The sequence below is a fragment of the Chanodichthys erythropterus genome, chromosome 21, assembly GCF_024489055.1.
Source record: "Chanodichthys erythropterus isolate Z2021 chromosome 21, ASM2448905v1, whole genome shotgun sequence".
NCBI classification, from domain to species: Eukaryota; Metazoa; Chordata; class Actinopteri; order Cypriniformes; family Xenocyprididae; genus Chanodichthys; species Chanodichthys erythropterus.
The window spans coordinates 25,247,894-25,272,629 of record NC_090241.1 but is presented as its reverse complement, the minus strand read 5'-3'; the positions used below and the strand labels follow the sequence as shown (position 1 = coordinate 25,272,629).

The 24,736-nt window shown below is 37.3% G+C and overlaps 2 protein-coding genes across 2 annotated transcripts; one reads left to right on the top strand and one right to left on the bottom strand.

Annotated features, from left to right (window-relative positions):
- Positions 1–300: 300 nt before the first annotated feature.
- cnga3a (cyclic nucleotide gated channel subunit alpha 3a) lies at positions 301–10,720 on the top strand. Its single transcript, XM_067373101.1, has 9 exons — positions 301–743; positions 2,300–2,437; positions 3,458–3,574; positions 3,834–4,010; positions 4,367–4,426; positions 4,759–4,965; positions 5,144–5,245; positions 5,339–5,445; positions 7,006–10,720. The coding sequence occupies exons 2-9, from the start codon at positions 2,331–2,333 to the stop codon at positions 8,409–8,411; spliced, it is 2,283 nt and encodes a 760-aa protein (XP_067229202.1). The 5' UTR covers positions 301–743; positions 2,300–2,330; the 3' UTR covers positions 8,412–10,720.
- Positions 9,243–23,476, bottom strand: ube3a (ubiquitin protein ligase E3A). The gene is made up of 11 exons (XM_067373100.1): positions 23,340–23,476; positions 22,328–22,408; positions 18,545–18,858; positions 17,106–18,352; positions 16,841–16,985; positions 16,416–16,621; positions 14,833–14,997; positions 14,577–14,732; positions 14,411–14,484; positions 13,250–13,393; positions 9,243–11,332 (listed from the first exon to the last, which is right to left on the bottom strand). Coding segments are annotated over exons 2-11 (2,574 nt in total). The 5' UTR covers positions 22,330–22,408; positions 23,340–23,476; the 3' UTR covers positions 9,243–11,211.
- Positions 23,477–24,736: the final 1,260 nt, after the last annotated feature.

Here is a 24,736-nt window from a genome sequence, read left to right as displayed (position 1 = left end):
ATTTCTCAGGTCTCATTAGCGTGGCTGGGTTGACCATGTTGATGCCAGAGCTGGTGATATCGGTATAGTGCCACAAATACCTGCCACTTTTTTTCATTCGCTCACTAATCTCTCAAAGTGCTGGTTCATCAGGACAAAAATACTGCCTGGCAGCATAGAAAAGGTTTTCTAACAAAACAAGTATACAAACTTAAAATGAAAAAAGCAACACATTTTAATATTATTTCCTGAAAAAAGTCAGAAGGATGTAAATGTGTAAATTACAATAAATCATTAAAAAAAGAAAAAGGGGGAAAAAATTTAAAAAATCCGTCCTAAAGAGAGAAAACAATAAAAGTGGAATTAGAAACATTAACGTTACGTTTCAGTTTGTTGTAAATAAATGGCAGATCCATTTGCCATTTATCATTGCTAATGAATATTAATTAGGAGACGAGTACTACTCTCCGCCCACTTCTACATCGAACGTTCGGAGCTGTCAGTCATCTGAGGAGCTGAAGAGTCCTGAACGCATCCTTTAGCAGTCTATTAAAAATGTGGACATTGAGGAGATACACATTAGTAAAAGTGGATGAAAACTGATGGTCAAAAATGCAAACTCGAATTAGTTCTTTAAAGATGGGATTTTACATAACACTAAGCAGGATCACCAACTGCTTCAACCAAAGAGCAACTTGAACAGGATTTCTGTCTGAATCTGGTGCCCTAAATCTGTTGGACTACAAAGTATTGTTGCTACACAGGTAAGGTTAATCGATTACATGTTTACTAGATTCCAGTGTAAATGTTAACAATTGGCTTGAAAGTGTTGTAATTGTCCCATGCTAATACTTCTTTGTTGTTCGTTAGTGTTTCCGACAGCATTTGTCGATGAGACCATAAATAACTCGACAAGTCACTAAAATACTGCATAATGTATTAATAATAAAGCTAGCAACAAATGTAAATGAGTTAACAGGATTCCCTCTGTAGTCAGAGCGTTTTAGCGCACGTGCAGTGCTCAGCTTTCCAACTAAACCGTTTAGTGACAATAAACCAGTCCAGCATTATCTATTGAGACATTTAGAGACATTTTACATTACAATGTCAGTGTTAACTATACTGTAAAAACAACCACCTTTACCACGAGGTAAAATGAAAAAAACGCAAATTTACTATAAAATATTAAAACTTTATAATTAACTTTATTACTTTATATAAAATGCATATAGCTATAAAAAATACATAGCTAATTTACTAACATACATAGTTAGGAACTGTAAATATACTGTCAAATGCCATCCCATAATCATCACTGTAATGTACATAGAAGTCCTTGTAACCTCAATTTTTGTTACTATAAATTTAACAAGAAATACATTCATAATAATGATGTATTTACTCTGAATAATTAACTCTGTATTTAGCCTATAGGATTTAACAAACACTAAGCATTTAAAACAAAATGAGGGTTAAATGTGTGATGACAGTACAAAGAATGGAAAGAAAGACCACCCTGGGCTTGTCAAAGTATTGATGTATTGTTTAGGGTGAGCAGTGGGGACTTCAGATCCTCTGATGACACGAACCCTGGTCGCTCGAAATCAGGACTGCTGCAAGAAGTTACTGCGTGTCCTCAGCATTAGCATCTTTCTGGATTTGGAATAGATTACACAAATAGCGTTGGTGGTGTTAGTCTAATTAGACTAATCTCCCTGCAACTACACAGTAAAACTAAACATCATTAGATGGAGAAAGCCCAGCATGGCCCTTTTGGTCAAAGACCCTGAAACCACAAAACAATATGTTGTGTATACTACAGCCGTATTTGTTGCATAGGAAAATATGCTGTTTTTATGAAATGTATCACTCAGTTTAACCAAAAAACAATTCTCAACCAATTCTTGCTACATGCAGTCACACTTTCTAAGACGTCTATATACATGGTGGCTTAATATCAAGTGGCTTTAAAGTACATCTGGGTCAAGATCTACCAGAGAGATGATCTTGTTTAGTGTTTAAGCAGCAAGTATTTTTAGGTGATGTGTTCAGATGGCATTGCTGTCAGTGTAAAAATGGGTTTGCGGAGATCAAGTAAATAACAGGTGCTTGTAATCTCTTCTGATTTTAATTCCACTGAACTTTGGGTTGATCTGATACAACGTTGCAATGATTTTATTAATGACAGCCCATTGAAAGCCTTATTGTATTGTGCTTTTGAGCATAATTTATTTTCTAAGATCAAAAACATGCTTTAAATGTTTAATAATTCATGCTTTTATTGTTATGGTGTTGTCCTTTGTTTGTCTATCTTATCAAGCGCTGGATGCCTAGAATAGGCAAAGAAAAGAATGAGAATGGCAAAGATTTGTACAGAGCAATCCTACCCGTCCCAACAAAGGCACGCGGTCCGAGCCTCTGAAGATGAACTGGATCAGACTGAAAATGGTCCAAGCAGGTTAGAATAACAATACATGACCTTAAAGGGGTCATATATTTCCCTTTTTAGCATGACTTATGATGTTAAAAGTTTTGCACCAAAAAGAGTCTTAAATGGACAATGAAATATATTGAATGAATTTTCTGACTTTAACTTTGGTTTTCAAAGACTGTCATTTTTCTTAAGCATTGACGTCTTCGAATATGAAACGGAAAGCTCTCAAGCACAGGAAGCTGGTTTGTTGTCTGGTCAAATATAGTTTGGACTCCTCCATACTTTAATAACAACTTCTTTGCAAATCTGCATTACATTGTGACAAAACAATATATGCTGAAAAATTCAGCTGGAATTAGACTGAAATGATCTGGGATCTTGTTAATAATAAACTCTAAACTCTAAAAAGTTGCTCTATCGGAACATTTGGATTCTTCAGGAAGATACACTACCTTTCAAAGGGGTTTGGGGTCAGTAAGATTTTTGAAAGAAATGAATACTTTTATTCAGCAATGTCTATTTCAAAAAAATGCTGTTCTTTTGAAATTTCTTTTCAAAATGATCTCCATTTCCCCAAAAATTATAATCAGCACAACTGTTTTCAACATTCATAATTATAAATGTTTCATGAACAGCAAATCAGCATATTAGAATGATTTCTGAAGGATCATGTGACACTGAAGACTGGAGTAATTGCTTCTGAAAATTCAATAAATTACATTTTAAACTATATTAAATTATAAAACAGATATTTTAAATAGAAGTAATATTTCACAATTACTGTTTTTGATGTAAAAACACACACTTCTTTCAAAAACATCAAAAATCTTACCAACCTCTAACTTTTGTATGTAGAGCAGCAAGTGCTACACATTGTTTTGTTTCTGTTTAATCAGAAAAAGCACAAAGTTTAGAGAACATTCTCACATTTTATTCTAACTAATTCTGGTGTTTTGCCATTTTTGCTGCTTAGCTTCTTTTAGTTTCCTTTTTGGATTTTATTTTGAGTTCTGAAACAATCCCCCCCCTCCCACCTTTTCTCAGGGCACACTCTCTATGTGAGGACACTTCCTCTGACATGCAGGGGATCATTTCTACAGGAACCAGCCAGTTTCACGAGTCCAGGAGAAGCTCTTACACAGGTGCTGGGGCTATGGCAAGGTAACATTCAGACTAAAGCTTGAACGTAGTTTACCATGTGAACCCTGATTACAAATAACCCAAGTCAAATGCACACTGAGCAGTAGATCTGTAGCAGTAAAATCTGATTTTACCATGGGAAAAAAAAGTGAACCACTCATCAACCAAGCCAACAAAATTTGAATGTGTTAAGTGTGCATTTGACAAGGGGTGAACAGAAAGCTACATACTGTATAAAGAGCTTGGAAGTGTTTCTGTTTGACATCTTACGGTCTCCCAGGCTCACCCAATTTCTGGTAATGCTGAGGAACTGGGCTTCACACAGGCTTCACAGAGAGGTTGAGCGTCCCGACTCCTTCTTGGAGCGATTCCGTGGACCTGACCTCAAAGACTTATCTAGCCGGGGAAGTAATGCCCGATCCTCTATAGGCCTTCCTGACAGGCCTCATAAGAGGAAGTAAGTCAAGATTTTCTGTACAATTTCTTTGTACAGACAAAGATACCTTCGGTATAACGTAGAGTCCTTGAAAATTAAAGAAACGTTCAAAGAACCATGCTGGATCTGTGCAGAAATATATCCATATTGTGTGCTGAGGATTCATTTCTTTTCTTGTTGGACCTGGAAGTTATAATATGAAAACAGTATGTAGATTTCCATGTAGAAATGTCCTTTAGGTTTGCAATACCTTGTAGAGTAGAAACAATTAGAACAGATGTTGATATAGATACTAAATCAGCAGTAGTGATGGTCTAGTTATCATAGAATCAGATCCACAATAATAACAGCAAAATTAATGCCTTTTGCTCCTTAAGAAAAGCCAATCATTGGCCTCTGGCAGTTTACAATATGAACAACTGCAACAACACAGATGAGTAAGTACCCTGTAGAAACAGCTCCACTAGATATAAACCCCAATTTAGTACATTATAAATACTAATTAAAATATTTTTAGCGTTTTATATGATAGATACTAGATTGTGGAATCCTAAATAATAGTGCTGTATCTCAAATATGCAGTTAATAACAACAAATGATAGTTTGTCATGCTTTGTATGAAGTTGGTACTTTGTACAGTGAATTTTGGTAGTGTTAACGGTAATGCTGCCCTCTGCAGGTTAACATGAGCAGTAGTTCACAGTAGTGACCTGTAGATTTCAGGCTAGTTGCTAATTCAAATAAAAACAACTCAAAATGTTACCTTCAGCAAAAAGGAGGACAAAAAGGAAGAAATAAAAAAAGATGAGAAAAAAGATGAAGACAAAAAGGAAGAGAAAAAAGATGAGAAGGAAGAGAAAAAAGACGAGAAAAAAGATGAAAAGGATGAGAAAAAAGATGAGAAAAAGGATGAGAAAAAAGACGAAAAGAAGGATGATAAGAAAGATGATAAAAAGAAAGATGCTCCTCCTCCACCGTGAGTATGCCACAAATGACATTTTAGTTTTAGTAGTCAGATATTAACACTGATTATTCAGTCTCTTCTAACAGTAATATCTAAAGATGAATGGTGTGATTTAGTATATGTGTTCATCTTTGAAAGTGACCAGACAATATCTAATATGTGTTTCTAATCAATCTAATATGTGTTTTAGGAAAGAAGTGTGGATCATGGACCCATCCTCAGACAAGTATTACAGATGGCTTTCAGTCATAGCAGCGCCAGTGTTTTACAACCTGATGATGCTGGTGACAAGGTCTGTTCATGCAGTATCTCTCACGACATCAACATAATTATGTAGACGTGTGGAGAGATGCGGCATATGCTTCATTTTTTCATATATCTTCAGGGCCTGTTTTAATGAGCTTCAGAACTCTTACACAATGCTTTGGATCATCCTGGACTATACTGCAGACGTAATCTACTACACAGACACGTTTGTCAGATCAAGAACAGGTATGGTGGTTATTCATTGAAAGGATAATACTGATGGAATATCTATTAAATATTATTCATATTAAAACACTACCATTATATTAGTTTGGGGACAGTATGTTTTTTTTTTCCTGAAAGAAAATAATACTGTTATTTAGCAAGGACACGTTAAATCGATCTAGAGTGACATTAAAGGCTTTTACATTGTTACAGATAAATGCTGTTCTTTTAAACTTTCTGTTCATCAAAGTATCCTGAAAAAAAGTATATAATGGTTTCCAGAATTTTTTTTAAAGGGGTCATGAACTGCATTTTTTTTATGTTTCTTGAGATGCACTTATGTCAGTATGATTTGTACATTAAAAATGGTCATAATTTAGAATTTTTTTTAAACGCTCTGTTGGAAGGGGCGTGTCTACTGTGACACTCCCCCTGGCTATGATTGGCTAACATATTTGCATATGAAGTATTACATGTGGAACTCTCAAAATCTTTTCACTATGTTTTGTACTATTACAGCTGTCGAGATTAACTAATAGTGAAAAGTGTTGAGTATAGCATTATATTTATAACTACCCCCGTTGCATGAAACGTTTCTGCGATGAGCATTGTAGCCAATTACAGACATGTCCGTTGAGCACATGAATGCAGTCATCTTGTTATTGCAATTCAATTTCTACACCCTCAAGACTGCTTTCATCAAAACTAACAGTGCAAACACGAGATTCATTATGCAGCGTCATTGATTATAACGGTAGTTTTGGCGAGAATCCAGAACTTATTCACTGATAAACTCGCTCTGTGTGATTGACAGCTCCAGCCATTGTAAAAGGAGGGTTCTTTGATTGCTTTCTGTAAATAATTTAATCACAAATTAAATAACAGATTATTTTCATACTAAGAGAAACAATGTGAAGTTATACATTTAGTCACTGGCTTGATTTACTGATGCATAAACAGCAAGAAATGATTTTGAGACAAAGAACTGTACATGAAGCATTACATATCAGAAATCACTGATCACGAATTAGGCAGTAGAATTAACACGGTTACTTACATATTGCAGCATAGCTGTCTGCTTCATATCTTGCAGTAAAAGTGTTTGCAAAGCCTGTACCAAAATTGCGACTGATTTACCAAACAATCCACAGTAAAATGTACCGAACAAACAAATAATGCTCTACTGAGACATTCACATAGTTGACTAGCAGCAAATCAGCATATTAGAATGATTTTGGAAGGATCATGTGACATTGAAGACTGGGGTAATGGCTGCTGAAAATTCAGCTTTGCTATTACAGGAATATGAGAAATATATATATATATATATATATATATATATATATATATATATATATATATATATATATATATAAAAAGATGGAAAACTGCTATTTTAAATTGTAATAATATTTCACAATATTACTCTACTGCTGTAATTGACTTTCAAAAACATTATAAAAATCTTTCCAACCCTAAACTTTTGAATCAAAGTGTACATTTAATTATATTTATCTATTCAACCAAAAAACATAAAGCTTGTTACATTTTTATTTTTAACATTTTTATTGTCATTTTCAGGTTTCTTGGAGCAGGGTCTTCTTGTCAAAGACTCTAAGAAGTTGATGGATCATTACAAGACAATCCCACAGTTTAAATACGACATGATCTCAATGATCCCAACAGATTTAATAATGCTGAAAGTGGGATTCAACAATCCTGAACTTCGCTTCAACCGCCTCTTCAAAATGGCACGTCTCTTCGAGTTCTTTGACCGCACAGAAACACGAACAAACTATCCAAACATTTTCCGTATCAGCAACCTCGTACTTTACATCCTGATTATCATTCACTGGAATGCTTGCATTTTCTTCGCCATTTCAAAAACGATTGGCTTTGGAACTGACACTTGGGTATATCCAAACATCAGTCACCCTGAATATGGCCGCTTGGCCAGAAAATACATCTACTGCCTGTACTGGTCCACTCTCACTCTCACCACCATTGGAGAAACACCACCTCCTGTTAAAGATATTGAATATTTGTTTGTCGTTATGGACTTCCTCATTGGAGTGTTGATTTTCGCTACCATCGTTGGTAACGTCGGTGCCATGATTTCCAACATGAACGCTTCTCGTGCTGAATTTCAGGCCAAGATCGACTCCATCAAGCAGTACATGCAGTTCCGTAAGGTCAGCAAGGACCTGGAAGCCAGGGTCATCAAATGGTTTGACTACCTTTGGACAGAGAAGAAAACTTGTGATGAGAAGGAAGTCTTAAAGAATCTCCCAGACAAGCTCAAAGCTGAGATAGCCATCAATGTCCATTTAGACACGCTGAAGAAGGTGCGAATCTTCCAGGATTGTGAAGCTGGACTTCTTATAGAGTTGGTGTTGAAGCTGCAACCTCAGGTGTTCAGTCCTGGAGATTACATATGTAAGAAGGGTGACATCGGCCGAGAAATGTACATCATCAAAGAAGGAAAGCTCGCTGTAGTGGCCGATGATGGCATCACACAGTTTGTGGTGCTCAGCGATGGCGCTTACTTCGGAGAAATCAGCATCCTTGGAATTAAAGGCAGTAAGGCCGGTAACAGAAGAACAGCAAACATTCGTAGCGTCGGCTATTCTGACCTTTTTGCCCTGTCTAAAGATGATCTCATGGAAGCGCTTACCGAGTACCCAGATGCCAAAAAAGCCCTTGAGGAGAAAGGAAAGGCTATCTTAAGGAAAGACAACCTTCTTGATGAGGCGGTGGCAAGCGCAGGTGCTGATCCCAAAGATCTGGAGGAGAAGATTCAGCGCCTAGAGGGCAACCTTGAAGTCATGACAGGCAAATTTGCCAAGCTTATGGCAGAGTACATGTCCTACCAGGGCAAGATAAAACAGAGGATAACCAACATGGAGAACAAAGTGAAAACACTACGAGTCGAAGATCTGTCTGAGGTTGTAGAGGACAAAAAAGAAGAAGAGAAGAAGACAAAATAGTCAACAGCATAGACATTGGGGTTGAAGGGGTTTCCTATCTATGTACATATTTCTTAATATAGTACATTACTTTTAAACTGTTTATACTTATCCATTTATACATTTTACACATGACAACATTGTACTAATTGCCACATATGCATGTTAAAATGTTACTTGTTGTATTTATTCAATATATGCAGTATGGAACAGCACAAATGGCATAAAATGCAGGATCTTGTTTACATGCCCTCAGGAGAGAGATACACTATCATTCAAAAGTTTAGGGTTGGCAAAACTTTTTTTGTTTTCTGAAAGAAGTCTCTTATACTCACCCAGGCTGCATTTTTTGATTTTCTAAAATATAGTTAAAACAGTAATATTGTTTAACACAATTTAAAAACAATTTAAAACATGCTGATTTGGTGCTCAAGAAACATTTCTTATGATCGATGTTGAAAAAAAGTTGTGCTGTTTAATATTATTCTGGAAACCATGATATATATATATTTTTTTTCCAGGATTCTTTGATGAATAGAAAGTTCAAAAGAACAGTATTTTTTTTGTTGTTTTTTTTGTAACATTATAAATGTGTTCAGTTGAGGCAGAGAAAGAATTAATAACTCTTATTGTTCATTTGGCAGAAGCGTGAGAATATATATTTTATTCCTTATTCCGATGTTCCGATTCTGCTCAATAAACAATTACATTGAGTCAATAATATTGCTAATAGGGTTGCTCAAAGAAAGAACAACTTAACCCCATGGACCATGATAAAAACATCCAAAACACAAACCATAACATTTTAGTGTACTAACCAAAGTACCCAAATGTGTTCTTAAATAAATGTTCTAACAAATGTTGTTTGTTAAAAGTGTTTCATTTAAAAGTAATTTTATTCAGTTGGACTATGTAAACCAGAAGATGGATTTGCTCAACAGACAAGGTATATACAGTACTGTGTGTATAGTACATGAACCTGTCACATTAGGGATCACAGACTGCACTTGGCAAATCATTATCGCCACCTTGGAATTATTAGGTTCTATTTGCATTCTGAGCAGTTTTTGAGATATTGAGCTTCAAAGTTTTTGCACTCCATACTCCTTTGTGGATAGACCCTTTTTGTTATGTAAAAAAAAAAAAAATATCACATAACGTAAATAAGTTGGAGAGTATAAGATTAAGTGAAAAATGCAATTTTGATAAAAGTGTCAGATAGAATTTTATAATTCCAAGGTGACGATATTTCAATATATTTTAATTATACATTTATCTAAATTGATTTTTTTTTAAGTACCACTCTGATGCTAAACACCAGGTGACTGAATCCTAAAATTCTAAAATGACTAAAATCTTGAGTTTACTAAAAACAGTATTTTGACTTTGATATTGTGTTGGATATATTAAAAACAGACATTTAATTTGTGTGTTTTTTTCCACTATAAGAGTTTTTTTTTGTAAATCCGGGAACATGTCAAAAGACCCAAAAGCTGAATCTCATTTCCACACTTGGTTTGTTTTTCAGTTTTGAATTTATTTAAGAATAACTTGAAACAATCAAATGTTGTCATTCTCAATATCAAGTTCTGTTTCCCCCTTTTATGTTAGCGCCATCAGCAGTGGAACAAACCACAGTCACATTTAATATGCAAGAGGGAAAATAGAAAAACAAAAAAAAAAAGCATAGAGGGCATCGCTAATGTGGGTTTCCAGCTATGCCTGGACAAACCAGAGCGGCAATTCTCAGCATAAATGTTTGGCACGACAAGATAGTGGTACAATTTGTGCCAATTTCCCCTCATTTTCATCCAACAATATAGGGTCAGACACTGTGCAGAGCAAAAAATAAAGCAACTAAAACAGTTTCTTCGTGGGGCACTGTCAATTAGCATTCACTGACTAAAAGTCTGCCATCTTGAATTAAAACAAGACAGATAACAAAACAAAACACTTGTAGGAAACCTTTGAGAGAGTTTTATGGGAAGGTTGGATCTCTCTTTTGTAACACTACTCGTTTTTGTCAGGAGTGCACCGTAAGCATAGATTCATTTTAGCAAACAGATCAATTTTGTTTAAGAGAAAGAGCCGGGCTCTGAAGCGAAATGCAGAACACTGGCCATAAAAGAGCAGCACAGCTTTCCAAGCGGCATTACAAACAATGCAGTTCCTCAATAAATACAGATTCCTGGACACAAAATTGAGACTGGAGCTGCTCTGTACCTTTGAAAGCATTGCTGCAAATGCGAATGGACTAGGGAAGACCTATGAAATACGAGCCAAAAAACGTCAAAGGGCAGACCAAAAAAAAAAAAAAAAATCAAAATAAACTAAGAGACATTCTGAATATTGTGTTAAGTGCACTTTCACAGTTCAACCATAATACATCAATAAAGTTCCACTTCCTCCCTTTGATCTTGTTGTTTTATTAAGTTTAGATGGTGATCAGTCCTGCAGGTGTTAAAAACTTCTAACCGTCCCTCCTTTTTATGACTACGAAAGCAAAAAGTGAGTGGATTTCCTGGCAGACATGACAGAAGAGATTTCATCCCTTAAAATAAATAACGCTATATCTCAGTGCATACAAAAAGGGAACCTTAACACTTACATAAGAGGGAAAGAGAGCCAAGAGTCCAGTGTGGTTTATCTACTATTTAGGCACAGGCAAACGGCCACCAGAATTTTCCCATTTTAACCCATTTCACGTTGCCTTACATTTAAACTTGATATTTACTTTTAGTTGTCGATGTAGCTGAATTCTCCTTTGACGCACAAATGAAACCTCTGAGGGCGAGTGAGTTCTTTTGTGGATCCTGGAGCTTCAGAGCATGCCGAAGCCTTTGGCGTAAGTGATGGCTTTAAGGAGTCTCTCTCTAAGTTTCTCCTTGGTGGAGTATTCTGGGAGGAGCAGCACATTGAAGCAAGTATGAGAGGTGGGTAACCTGATCATAGGGAGGAGAAGAAGAAGAAGAAGAGTGTATTACTTTAAAAAGACTTTCCATGTTTATTGCTGTAAAAAAGAAATGTATACAGTGTCATTAATGTGATAAAACTGTAGAGAATGTAATGCATAATTTGTTTAGCATTACTAGTATTAGTTTGCAATCATGCATAACTTTGCTTGTTTTGAGTGAAAAACACACCCAAAAAACTATGATTTACTTGAATTGATACCATAAAAAAGTGAATGGATGAATCATGAAAAAAGCCTTTAAGAAACATTGAAGCCCAAGTTTATGACAATTACAATATTTTCCAGAAAGAAAAAACAGATAAGTTGCAGTAGTGTATAAGTTGCCTTTTATTATTACATTCAGAAATAATGTAAATATATATATGTTCGTTGTTTGTCTGGCTATCACCAGACCAAGCTCAATTTAAAATTGAACATTGGTCTAGGGAGTCTGTATGTATTTTCTACTGCACAAGAGGCGTGATCAACAAGCATTATTTACACAATTGGACAGTCCTTCAACCAATCAGATCAACGATCCGGGTGACGTACTTTGCAGAGCGACGCGAAAACTCCAGACAGGTTTAGTTAGTTTGTATAGAGGGTATGCATCGACGTCACTTTCCCGTTGGAACGCGCTCCCTCAGCTGGACTGAGTGGCAAAAGAACCTGCTGGGTGACTGCGAAAACGTGAGTAAAACTAATGAATTACACTAAAGGTTGGACTCGAAAGTGTTTCTTTCAGCTTGTCAAATAAACCTAATCCATGGATATTGACATGCAGCCTGGAGTCGTGTTTCCTGACATTTATATGTGCCTGATTTGACGCTGGGGAAATACATAAAACAAATCTGCCTGTGAATATTTTATATAACTACAATATAGGTAGGTTTAAATCAGAGTTATCACTTATATCAATGTTATATATATCGTCATATCGTCCAGCCCTAAAATATATAGTTTTATAGTACAGTTTTTGTCAGTGTTTATTGTAAAACACACAATTATGGAGAATATAAGATGGAAAATATTTAATTGATGATTTGTCAATATATATAACAATACAATATATACGGTATGATTTTACCTCAAAATCCAACAATTTGACACAAAATGATAACTGCAAATCCACGTTTCTCTGCTGGAGTCGAGTTGTTTCTGTGAATTGCAGCGATACATTTGCTTCTTTTTCGGCAGTCTTTAAAAATATACCTCAGGTTTTGTGTCAAAGCTATTTGTACAGTCAATCACAAAGTTCTTTTCCGTTTTGGATGTGTTTTGTGTGTTTTTCGCGGCATTCATGCTGAAAACCAGTGCTGCCGCTCAGTCTTTGTGCCACTTAGTGGGCGTGACCGCAGTTGTAAAGGTCGACAGTGACGTCACGTGCATACCCTCTATTGGTTTGTAGCATTGATCAGCGGTTTGCAGAAGCAGCAATGGCATTGAGCGATTTTTGCAGGTTGTGCAAAAAAAACATGAAAGTGAGTGATATTTACACCCACTCGAGCGATTTGTTTGCTAAACTAAAAAAGTCATTCAGCATCGCCGAGAGGTTAAAAGGAATTGGATTCCTCGCTTCTCTATCGTCATTGTGTTATACCCGCCAATAGCGAGCTAGGTGGATAAGCCAGTCTTACAGAAGCAGTAGAAATGAATGGGTTTCCAGACTGAAACTCAGGCTGGGTTTACCCGGTCTAATTCTTTGTAGCACATTCCAAAAAAAAAGGAAAAAAAAGTGACTTACAGTCCAGACAATATGGTAAGCTTGTCTTGAGTGTTAGCTATTATAGGTTTAAGATTTAACTGATCTGATACATGATCATACAACTATTTTAAATAAGGTATGGTGTCAAAAAACTGAACTCATTATAGACCAACAGTGTATGGAGGCAGTATTTGAGTTTACCTGTCAGAGTCAGGGCCATTTTTGGCAATAATCATCTTGAGTTTGCCTAAACCTCCAACTGGAGCTCTATCTGTGCCAGTGGTGAACTGAAGAAATAGCCTCTTCTGCTCCTGCCCAAATGAGTGCACAGTCTCCCAGAAATCCCTGATAAGAGTAAAAAATGTCATTTTTCATCATATTTTTTTTTACCTACATAGGAAGTAGTTTTTACAATTAGTGGTCCACTGATATCTTTATAATTGCTGATGCCCAATGCCCATATTTAATTGACAGCACCAAATAAAAGTTCAAACTGCTGACATAAAAATGAATCATTGCAACAACACTTATCTTGCACAACATTTACTAAATTAATTCAAAGTACCTGAAAACAAAGTAGGGCTTTTCACACTGCGCTTAACCCCGGGTTATCGTGGTTCTAAACACCGCTTTTAACCCCGGGTAAAGGAACATTGTTTCACACTTGTAATTTAGAAGCAGGGTTAGCGCTGCTTTTTTCCCGGGTTATGAACCCCTGCTCCGGAGTGACCGAAAACTTGACAATTTGAGTGAAGAAGAGATCATGTCATGCTTACTATTATAGTTTGAAATGTCCATTCAGTAGAAACTCGATAGTACAGTCGGCAATACGAGGATGCGCAATGCTAGAGCTACGTAAACAGGTCGAGTGCTGCGTTTATCCAGTAAATGACAATGACACAGCAAATATGCAAATATAAATGTTAACCCAGGGTTTAGGAATGTACAGTGTGAAAAGTCATCTTATGAATACCAAAAATTAATTGTTAACCCCGAGTAACTTATGAGCAGTGTGAAACATGAAGCAAGATAACCCAGGATTCTGTTAACCCAGGGTTTAGAATGACCAAGGGTTAACTATTTCAAGCGTGAAAAGCCTGGAGTTTATTAATCATTTACAAGGTTTGTTAGTAGGTTTTGTAACTGGAGAAACTGCTAAAAACCCCAAATGACCAAAAATCAGCCGATCACAAGTATGAAGTTAGAGAACATAATTTTTTAAATGTGTATTTTATATTAAAAAAAATATTACATACATATATAATATAAAATATTATCTATTTATAATTATTTATATTTAAATAATTGAATAACTTAAATAATTCATTAAATAAAATTATATATAATCAAGCATCCACATACTTAATAATGCGAGAGTCTTTGTTGTATCCTCCATCATATTCTGTACTCTCTTCAAGTGCTTGGAAGTCAAGATTCTGCATGAGAACAAAACAAATGGGTTTATATGTATGGATATGCCACATGTGAGAACATCCTGGAGGTAGTTAACAATCCGAAGCTAACTCACCCTGCTGCCACAAATAAGCAGCTCAATTTCCTCTGGTCGAAACAGATACTTTAGTGGAGACTCATTAGTGACCATGTGAAATCCTCTTCTGAAGGCCTTGAACTGTTTCTCCACACTTTTGTTCAGCATGTACTCTGCATAGAGTGCCACAAAATCCTGCAGAGACCCACTTCATGTTATGTGTATACTTGCAGATATGAACATGTTTTTGGTTTTAAAAGTTGAATGAATGCAATGCTTTCAAAAGTGAACTAACCTTCCTGTTCTCATTGGTAACTGGGATTTTATCACCACCTTCCTTTAAATCATACATTAGTGGGTTTCCAAACAGGTCTGTTTGTGAGATCTGGAAGGTAATCATCATGTCTTCTTCAACATTACCTTCATATTCCTGTAGGTCCTTCAGACTCTGATAAAGAACCTGCAGAAATAGATAATCAGCACCATTATGACAGTCAGAACATATATAATCGTTCTCTGCACTAATACTACAAGCTAATCCAGTCCATCAAATAATTGCTATGTGACAAATAGCAAGAAACAACTCGCCCCAAATATTTTGATGAGCAGTCAATGTGTGCTAAAGTCATAATGACTGACTCTGCCACTGAAGTGCTGCTCAAATGTCCTCTCTGCTCACAATCTTTGCTCTAAATCTGTCTGTATCCGGTACAAGTGCAGACAGACGGCTGCTTCACAGCATGCTTTCAAAATGACTTGGACGGGACATGCACAGCCACTTGAAATAAAGCTGAAATGTTGCTCTGTGCAATTCCTCATTGTCAATTTATATCATGGAGTGGAAATACTGAGAGAAAAAAAATGAGCCTATGTTTCAGGGAAGCCAAATATCCTTTATTGTTAATCTAAGGCCGTGTTAGCATAAGTTGTACTCTTAAAAAAAAGCACAATTATCTTGTTTGTATAGACATTACATACGCTCTAGTTGGATTTTGCAAGATTTTAATCTACAATTAAAGGATTAGTTCACTTTCAAATAAAACGTTCCTATTCATTTATGCTCCGATGCTTCCTGAAGCAGTGTTTTGAAATCGGCCATTACTAATTCATCATTTTGTTTTTTTGGCGCTCCAAAATATTCTCGTCACTTTATAATATTAATATTGAACCACTGTACTCACATGAACTGATTTAAATATGTTTTAAATTAAATAACCAATTTAAATAACCGATTTAAGTACCTTTATGGATCTTGAGAGTGTAAGTGTCCATTGCTCCCTATGGAGGCCTCACGGAGCTCTCACGGAGCTATCGGATCTCAACTAAAATATCTTAATTTGTGTTTTGAAGATTAACGAAGGTCTTACGGGTGTGGAACGGCATGAGGGTAAGTAATAAATGACAGAATTTTCATTTTTGGGTGAACTAACCCTTTAAATTGATCAAAAGAAAAAAAAAAAAAAGCATATAACGGTTTTCACAGAAATATTAATCAGCACAGCTGTTTTCAATATTAGTAATAATAAGAATTGTTTCTTGTCCAGCAAATCAGCATATTAGAATGATTTCTGAAGGATCATGTGACACATGGAGTAATCAATGATGAAAATTCAGCTTTTAATCACAGGAATAAATAACATTTTAAAATATATTAAAAAAAGAAAAATATTAAATTGTGATAATGTCACAATATTATACTTTTTTACTGTATTTTTGATCAGAATTGCAGCCTCGGTGAGCATAAGACACTTCTTTCAAAAACACGAAAAAAAAAAAAAAAAAGACCCAAACTTTGTATATATTAGTGTATACATTTCTAAAATAAATGTTGGACAAGGAATCCTGAAGAACAAAGAAATGTAAGCAGGCAAGAATTACCGGATGAGAGTCTGCCAGGTCTCGAAACGTTCCTTTCTTTCCCATTAGTTTTCTGTAAACCACCATAGGGAAGTGCACATCGAGAATGCAATTATTATAGATAGCTAGGCCCAGGACGATGCCTATCAAAGTGAACTGGCCTTCATTTTCAAATGATGAAGGGTTAAACCAGAATAGCTTTGTGCTTTCATCATAGGTAAACATGCCTGTAGATAAAACAGAAAGAGAAAGCGTAAGACAGGGGTGCACAATCGACAGCGTTAACTATGTTCTAAGTGGAATGTTAAGCCAGCCAGGCCATACAAATAGTAAACTATCCATTCCAATAACAATGAATATGAATTAAACTGAAGTTAAACTGAACTTTGCATTAGGATGCATAAAGAAAGCCAAAAAGTCAAGTAGGACTAATGAACGGTAATTACCTATATCTGGGTTAAAGATCTCCTCTACGACCAGTTGAAAGAACTCTTTGGATACTCCTCCTTCATCCACTCCTTGCTCACCCTCAAACTCCACATACAGCTGTTTCTTCAGGTCTGCAGGGTTTTCCATGGCAATCATCTCCAACTAAAATCAATCACATATTCATTTTACATCCACAAACAATCTTCAAAAATGACAAACTAACTATTCAGATATATTTCTTTAAAAAACAACATTCATCTTTTTGAGCTCACTGGTACCTACCCTGACAAGAGCATCATCAATGACGTGGTCTCTGCGCACTTTGAGTCGAAGATAGGGGTTCAGTTGCTGTCCCTGCACCAAACTGTAGAGGGCAGTAATCCTGCGCTCGCTGTACATGCGGATCCGGTTGTCATAGTACAGGCCAAGATTCTTGGTCACAGGGTTAAGAATGAATGGGCAGGTCATAAAGGAGAACTTGCTCTCTGTCTCCACTTTGAAGAAAGTGTAGTCTTTGTCCATTTCCAGCACCTCATTGAGCGGTTCATTGATGAACTCCTCGAAGGGGATGAGGGGTTTTCGACAGTCCGAGGCACGGATGCCCAGTTCCGTCTCCAGCGGATCCACCCGAGGGCCTTTCTTATTGCGTCGCTCCTCGCCCAGAAGCTCCTGCAGGGTCAACTCACTTGACTCCGGGATCGGTTCGTCGTCCTCCTCCTCGTTGTGTCCCGTGTCTAGGTCGCCGCCCAACACGTTTGCATAGTAGACGATTTTCAAGCACTTGGTAGCTGCCACCACTCCATCATCCTCGTTGACCAGGTTTTCGCTGCTGAACTCGTTGCTGATAACCGTGTAGGTAATAAGCTGCTGGAAAGTCTCAACCAGACGTCGGATCTGGTCTGCGCCGTACTGCGACCACAACCATGCAAGCTTGGCCAGAGCCGGAAGAGGTAGCTTGCTCATTGCCTTGCAGAATTGCGGCAGTGCAATTTCTAAGTATTCCGGACTGTGGAGATTACTGTTCTCCATGACGATAATGAAGACGTTCAGGTAATTAGGGTCGGCGGCGTACACATTGTGATAGGTGAGGTCACACTCTACGTTGGGCGACAGGTAGACTAACGCGTTGAGGAATGCTGCTTCAATCTTCTCGTTTGATAACAGTCTGTCGTACACTCTTCTAACTGCCTCAATGTCTACAGAAACTTCTACAGGATCGAATTTTTGGACGTTGTTCTCCCCGTGAGACGACCCGTCTCCACTTGACGCTGAGGCTTCGGGTTCCACCTCCATCGCTGTGGACAAACCAGAGGCCGTTTCTTTCTCGTCTTCATCTTTGTCCTCATCCTTAGCCTGAAGGGACTTGAGCTCTTCCTTGGTGTGTTGCTTCGCCTTACGGAAACTCTGGACCAGACTCTCCGCACTTGAGAAAACCCTACCGATGACACGGATTAGAGGAGAATAGTCCTCAGTCTCACTGCAGAGGCCCAGGATTTCATACACCTTCTCTTCCGTCAAGAAATTCAGATCTGCCGAAGAACAGAGTAACTCACATTTAAACATTTGCAAAGTCAATGGGATGATTCAGAAGAAAGTTGGAAAAAAAAACTTATACATTGTTCATATAAGAATTGTTGTTTGTTTCCTTCCCTGAGTATTTCCATTAATGAAATGTCTATACTATAGGTATCGACTGAAATTTTCATGACAATGTTATTCACCTCTAAAGTCCTCCCTTGTGGGTTGTAGGTCCTTATGGTTCATCTTCCCGTTGCTGCAAGCAGAGAAGTTGTGAGCTCCTTTGGCACTGTTCTCCGGGAAGGCTGAACTGGCTCCTTTCTTAGAGGGATGAGGATCACACAGTTTGGCATTATTCTTATATAACTCCAGGGCCTTGATGGCCGCTGCATTGTTATCCATGCGCTGGAAACCCGGAGAAGAGCCACAAGCCTCATTCGTGCAGGCCTCATTTCCACAGCCTTCTGTTAACTGGTGGTAGTAGCGCTCAATTAAATGCTTTGCAGCCGCTCGCTTCCTGTATCAGACATTCAAACAGGACAGCAAGGGGGATTAGTATGGTTCAATCCCGAAATAAGTGCACAATAGAGCAAATACTTCGACTAATCAAACTCAAAGAAAACCCTCCATCTGAATTCTTCAACAGCCATCAAAACATGACTGTTGCATGTGCACATGATAGGCCTACTCTCAAAATGATGGAAAAAGTGAGGATTATAACTTGAATTCTTTAAGAGAATTATTAATCTGAACTAGAATGATAGGAATATGAGTCAAAATGTGGGCTTTCCAGGTAATGTGTGGATCTCTGTTGTGCACAGAATTTTTTTCAACAGACATCAATGTCAAATGATGTGGATTTGAAAACAGATGGTTTGTAAGGTAATATTTATTTATTTCTAAGCCAGCAAGTATTCAGTGAAGTGATTGATGCCCATGAGTAGGGCTGGACGATTAATCGAAAAGTAATCGAAATTCAGTACCTCTAACCGATGTAATTTTCCCATGTCGGTTATTTCGTTTTTTTTAATCCTGTTAATTCCCCCTTAAAAACTTACTACCGTGTGTGTGTAGCCACATGACTCCGCCCCGTCCAGGCAGTAGCATAAAAGCAACATTGAGGTGAACACCTGTTCAACACATAGTGATGGCGCGTGAGCGGTGAGCCTTGTGTCTTAACCAAGGGTGCGTTCCCACTTGTCATGTTTGGTTCGATTAAAACGAACCCTGGTGCGGTTGCTCGGTTAGTGTGGTTCATTTGAACATATGTGAACGCTGCCATCCAATCCCTGGTGCGCACCAAACAAGCGGACCGAGACTGCTGAAAAGATGGGTCTCGGTCTGCTTCCAAACGAACTCTGGTGCGGTTCGAATGATATATGAACGCATCATGGACCAAAGACATGTAAACGAACCAAATGCAGGAAGACGAGACCCTAAAAAGGACAGAATCCTCACACATGTCGGTTTTTCTTGTCATAGTCGCGAGTTTGCCCATCACAGGCATCAGACACGCGTTTCCATGCAGCAGATCATTTGTGTGTGTGACGGATGGATTCCCGCCGGTGTTTTGACTACTTTACACATTTTATAAGCTCTTCACGAGTTCCCACCTGGCCACAATACCATCACGTTGTGAGTGTATGTAGCACCGCATTTACCTCAGCATACAGCATTGTTTTGGATGTTCGGTAAGTTCCGTCTCAAAATAGGCAATATGTCATAAAATTCGACCAATCACGTTGTGAATGTATCCCTATGCCTAAAGGTTCAGTATCTTTTGGTTCGGTGATAAAATTACCAATGTGAACGCTAACCAGACCAGGACTAAATGTTTTTTCTTTCTTCTTTGGTCCAGACCAAATGAACCGAACTACAAGTGTGAACGCACCCTAAATTTTGTCAGTTGTATTTGTTTTTAGGTTTGCCAGTTTGGACATTCAAGCGATTTTAGATGATTGGATGTATATTATTTCGAGCTACCATGAAAGCTGCACTGTGGCACGAACACTCATACTAACAGTAGCTGAGCAAAATGTGAAGATCGCTCGCACAGAGAGGAACGCAAAAACTAGTTGACAGCGTTGTCCTGTGATTTATCCCTATAGTAGCTTAGAAACTCAACATTTATTATAGCATATATTTTTCTACTTTTGAGGGAACTATTTACAACCCACAGCTTCACAATTAATAGAGAGACGGTATGACTAATTCACACACATGCAATCGCTCTCATGTTACTGGTACTGTGCTAATTTATCTGTATTTGATTTACAATGAGCAGAAATCTGTAAGAAATGCTACAAACCATAGATAAAATAACTTCTGAAAGTGAGCTGTTAAATCACATCACTCTTTCAATAGGAAAAAAATATCCCACCTTTATCATATTCACAGTACAAACCTTGTCAGTGAACTATGAGGGCAAAAACAAACAAGCAAACAAAAAAAATTGTTCATTAATCGTAATCAAGGTACAATGTTCAATTAATCGAGGTTTTGATTTTAGGCCATAATCGTCCAGCCCTACCCATGAGTGTGTTACAGTAGGTCGATGTTTTTAGTTCTAATATTCCAACCGACAGCCAGCCTAAGTTATTGACGGACATGATAACGATAATGTGTGTGAGGGGTGAACTGTGTTTGATTTTGGGGTAATTATAAAACGTGCTGGAGATTCTTGAAATTCTTTTTGCGTTATTCATTATACTTATTTTACGGAATGAAGTTTATTTCGTGGCTTAAATAAAATGTATTACTCAGAGACTGACATGTTTGGCTCGTCAAAAATGTTACATTCAACTGTCACAAATTCATTCACTTTTGAAAATCAAGATTTTTTTTTTAAATCAGGAAAGGAGTGGTCTTGGTAGTTTTTATTGTCTCTTTTAACAAAAATCTTATTTAAACCCACGAAATAATAGTGAAGAATCACTTTTTAAAACTGTTCCATTATTACCCTTTAGCAGATTCTGACTCATATCTATAATGCTGCTACTCATGCAAAATGCTTTTTGCACAGACAACAAAATATCATGCATTGATCAGTCACAATGTGTCAAAAACATTTAATGGACATTTGTCTTCATCATTAATTTCATGCCATTCTAATATAAGGTTTTGGGTTCAACATGTTACTCTATTAACAGCATTTGTGGCTTAATATAGAATTAAATAAAAAAATAACTGACTCGTCAATCAGTTTACAAATTTTTTTATAAATAAATAAATAAAAATCAGCAAAAGTAACATGACTTACAATGGAAGTAAATGAAGTCAGATTTCCTGGGGGTTTAAATCATACATGAACCTTGTATTTTTTTTACAGTTTTCAAAAAACTGTTTATTATTTGATCTGTAATGCTTACATTACATTTTCTCTTCTAAATGGATTATGTGCCATAAACAATTCATATCAACACATATTTAATGCTGATGATTTATGGCTTATACTTTTAAAACACTGCAATAACGCAATAATGCTTATATTGCTTGGCCAAGTGTCTTACTGTAAACATGACTTTTCCTTTTTTTAACTGAGGGATGAGCCACCAGTGTGGTCAATAGTGCTTTTTCAACCAATCTCTAAGGTGCGGACACAATAAAATAATAAAATAATGTGGGCCAAAAAAAAAAAAAAAGAGAGAGAGTAAAAAAGACTTGTAGCGATGCATAAAACACCACTTACACAGAAGTCACTTACTTTCAAACCAAGCAGCTTTCTGTTGGTCAACATGGCAAATTCACATGAGCAAAATAGTTCCCTAAATCTGCAAAGGGAACTTTTTTGCCTGCACACAAAACACTTAATCGTGCAGATTTCTGTTGAACCACAATTTTTCGCCCAGAAATTGTAAATGTGACCGCACCTTTATGATGATGAAAAATGTGCTTATTCTTAACGCAAACAGTAAAACAGAGTCAGTAATTTGGAAGCTTGTTATGCATGTTGAGATATACAAAACGTATAAAACAAAGACACTTACATTAGACTTGTTTAAAGTTTCCAATATCACACTCTTCTTCAGCTCTGTACTCAGAGACCAAAAAGTGGTCAGGTAGCAATCCTGCAGATTAACAGAGAGATCAGTCAGTAGCTTTACAGCTAAATTACAGACAACACCCACAGATGATGAGAATAGTTCACTTAATTATGACTGATGAAAGGGATTAAAACTAACCCATTAACAACTAATTAAGACTGCTCAGGATGATTGAGAAACACTGTTTTTGGTGTCTAATGCCACCATAGATAGTGTCTTCAAACCTAGCGAACTACCTACCTAGACAATAATTTGGAACCCAATGATGTCCAAAAATGCTGTCTAGGCAGTCAGCTCACCAGTATTTGACACACACCCATGTGTCTGCAAGAAGAGATGCAACGTAAACCTAAACAGGGGCCTGAACTAAAAACACACCGTGTACTTTCGCAATAGTAACATCCTGTGTACCGGTAAACAGACGTTTACCCCGAGCAGAAGGAGGAGAGGCCGCAGAGGGGCAGGCAGGGGGTATGACAGTGCACAAACAAGTTCAACCTTGCATACATAGTCAGTCAGTCTCTTACAGATCAATTTAAAGCAAACCAACACACACACACACACACCCAATATCCACGAATAAAGCGTCGATGATTATCGCTACGCTTAAGGCAGGGTGAGAGTAACAGATATTGTAACCTTGCAGTAATGGGGAGTCATGGGGAGTAATAGCAGGAAAGAGCTGAGTAACTAGTTAGCCTAGCTGCAGCTAACCACAGTCTGACATTTAGAAGCAACGCACGGGTTTTACTTAACGGTTACTGTTGCATAATCAAAAGCGAGGGAGTATTTAGGATATCGGGACTAAACAGATTTTACTTGTTTATCAGAAACTCGCTCCGTCCCTCCCCGGAACGGGTTAGCAGCGCGGCTAACTGGCCTAACAGCGCTTATTACGGCTTCGATCACGCGCGATCGGGACGGGAAAAGGGTGATTAATGTTTTGACAGCTTACTTCCGAAGATGTTCTGATGCGGACGAATGAATCTGGTCTTTCAACATCACAATCGCTCCGAGTGCGGCGTGTATTCAACTCCAACCCCTCCACAAAATATTCGCGGCCATCTTGATCAACTGAGGCAAACACGGAGAGCGATCCCACAATGCACTGTGGCACGAGGACGACCATCAGTATAAAAACACGGCACAGACCTCTGGCAGTCAGTCAAGATTTGAGTGAGATGTGTGGAACACCGTTGAAACTTTTAAGACGTTATGCATGTGCTCACACAAACTAACTTTTTTAAAACACGACTCAAGAATCAAAAAATTTAACTTTATCAAAACCAAAACCATTGTAATATTAAGATTCATCAGCAGATGGCAGAATCCGAAAGGAAAACGTCGAGAAACTCACCCTGCGTACCATTCGGAAGGGCTCATCCCTATGCCCTAATCCCTTCAAAGGGCTTACCCTCCGAAGTGAAAGCTTCGAAGGGATGAAGGGTGTAGTAGGAGTCAAAAAAAAAATATATATATATATATATTTTGGAACGCAGTTCTGCTTCATCTTGAGACAATCAAAGAGGAGTAAATTGCGCAGCTGCGCCATTTGTTTAGCATTAGTTTATTTATTTATTTATTTATTTTAGGTTTATCGCATGTAGGCTATATTGTGTCTATGTATTTTAAACATTTGAATGGACTGATAAAGGGAGCTGTAAAGTTTTTTTTGTTGAAATACAATGTCGTTTTGACCATAATAATGATTATTTTCACTCCGAAGTGCCCTTCGGAGGGCGATATATCCCGTTTGGAACGCACCGTAGATTTGCATATGCTGAAGGAAAAACCAGCATCAAGACCTACTGATTTTGATTCATCTCAGTGATTCGAGTCTTTTGAGTGAGTTTACCTAAATATTTATAATTCATTGATGTTGTTCAGATACTTGCAGGTTACATTGTTATGCCAGTACATGGCGACGGTCACAACGGACGAAAACTACAACGATAAATATTAAGCTTTAATAATCGTTCTAATTCTATGAGAACAGGGAAGTCCACAACACTGATATAACAATTATGACACAGAGGAACGATGTAGTTGGAATCACTTTCAAAACAATTTCCTCTCCAGCTGATGAAAACATTGAGAACCAATCAGAATCCACCCGACTAAAATATGGGAAAAAAAAGTTCAGACTATGGGAACGATCGTATAGGCCTAATTTTTTATATATTACTTTTTATAGGTTCTTGTGATATGTTGAGAGAAAATGTTCTTATAGAACAACATTCTCGCAACATCATTTTGATGTTATTTGTAGCTGGTGAATGTTTTTCGCTGAGAAAAAATAGGCCTAATATTGTTGTTTGTGGCCATTGTAGTCATTGAATCATTTACATGTGT

Coding starts and splice junctions, on each gene's coding strand:
- cnga3a (XM_067373101.1), top strand. CDS start 2,331: ATGAGAATGGCAAAGATTTGTACAGAGCAATCCTACCCGTCCCAACAA. Junction 3,575..3,833: donor GGTGCTGGGGCTATGGCAAG/GTAACATTCAGA, acceptor ACGGTCTCCCAG/GCTCACCCAATTTCTGGTAA. Junction 4,011..4,366: donor GACAGGCCTCATAAGAGGAA/GTAAGTCAAGAT, acceptor TTGCTCCTTAAG/AAAAGCCAATCATTGGCCTC.
- ube3a (XM_067373100.1), bottom strand. Junction 16,622..16,840: donor GATCTTTAACCCAGATATAG/GTAATTACCGTT, acceptor TTTTATCTACAG/GCATGTTTACCTATGATGAA. Junction 13,394..14,410: donor AAAGACTCTCGCATTATTAA/GTATGTGGATGC, acceptor TACTCTTATCAG/GGATTTCTGGGAGACTGTGC.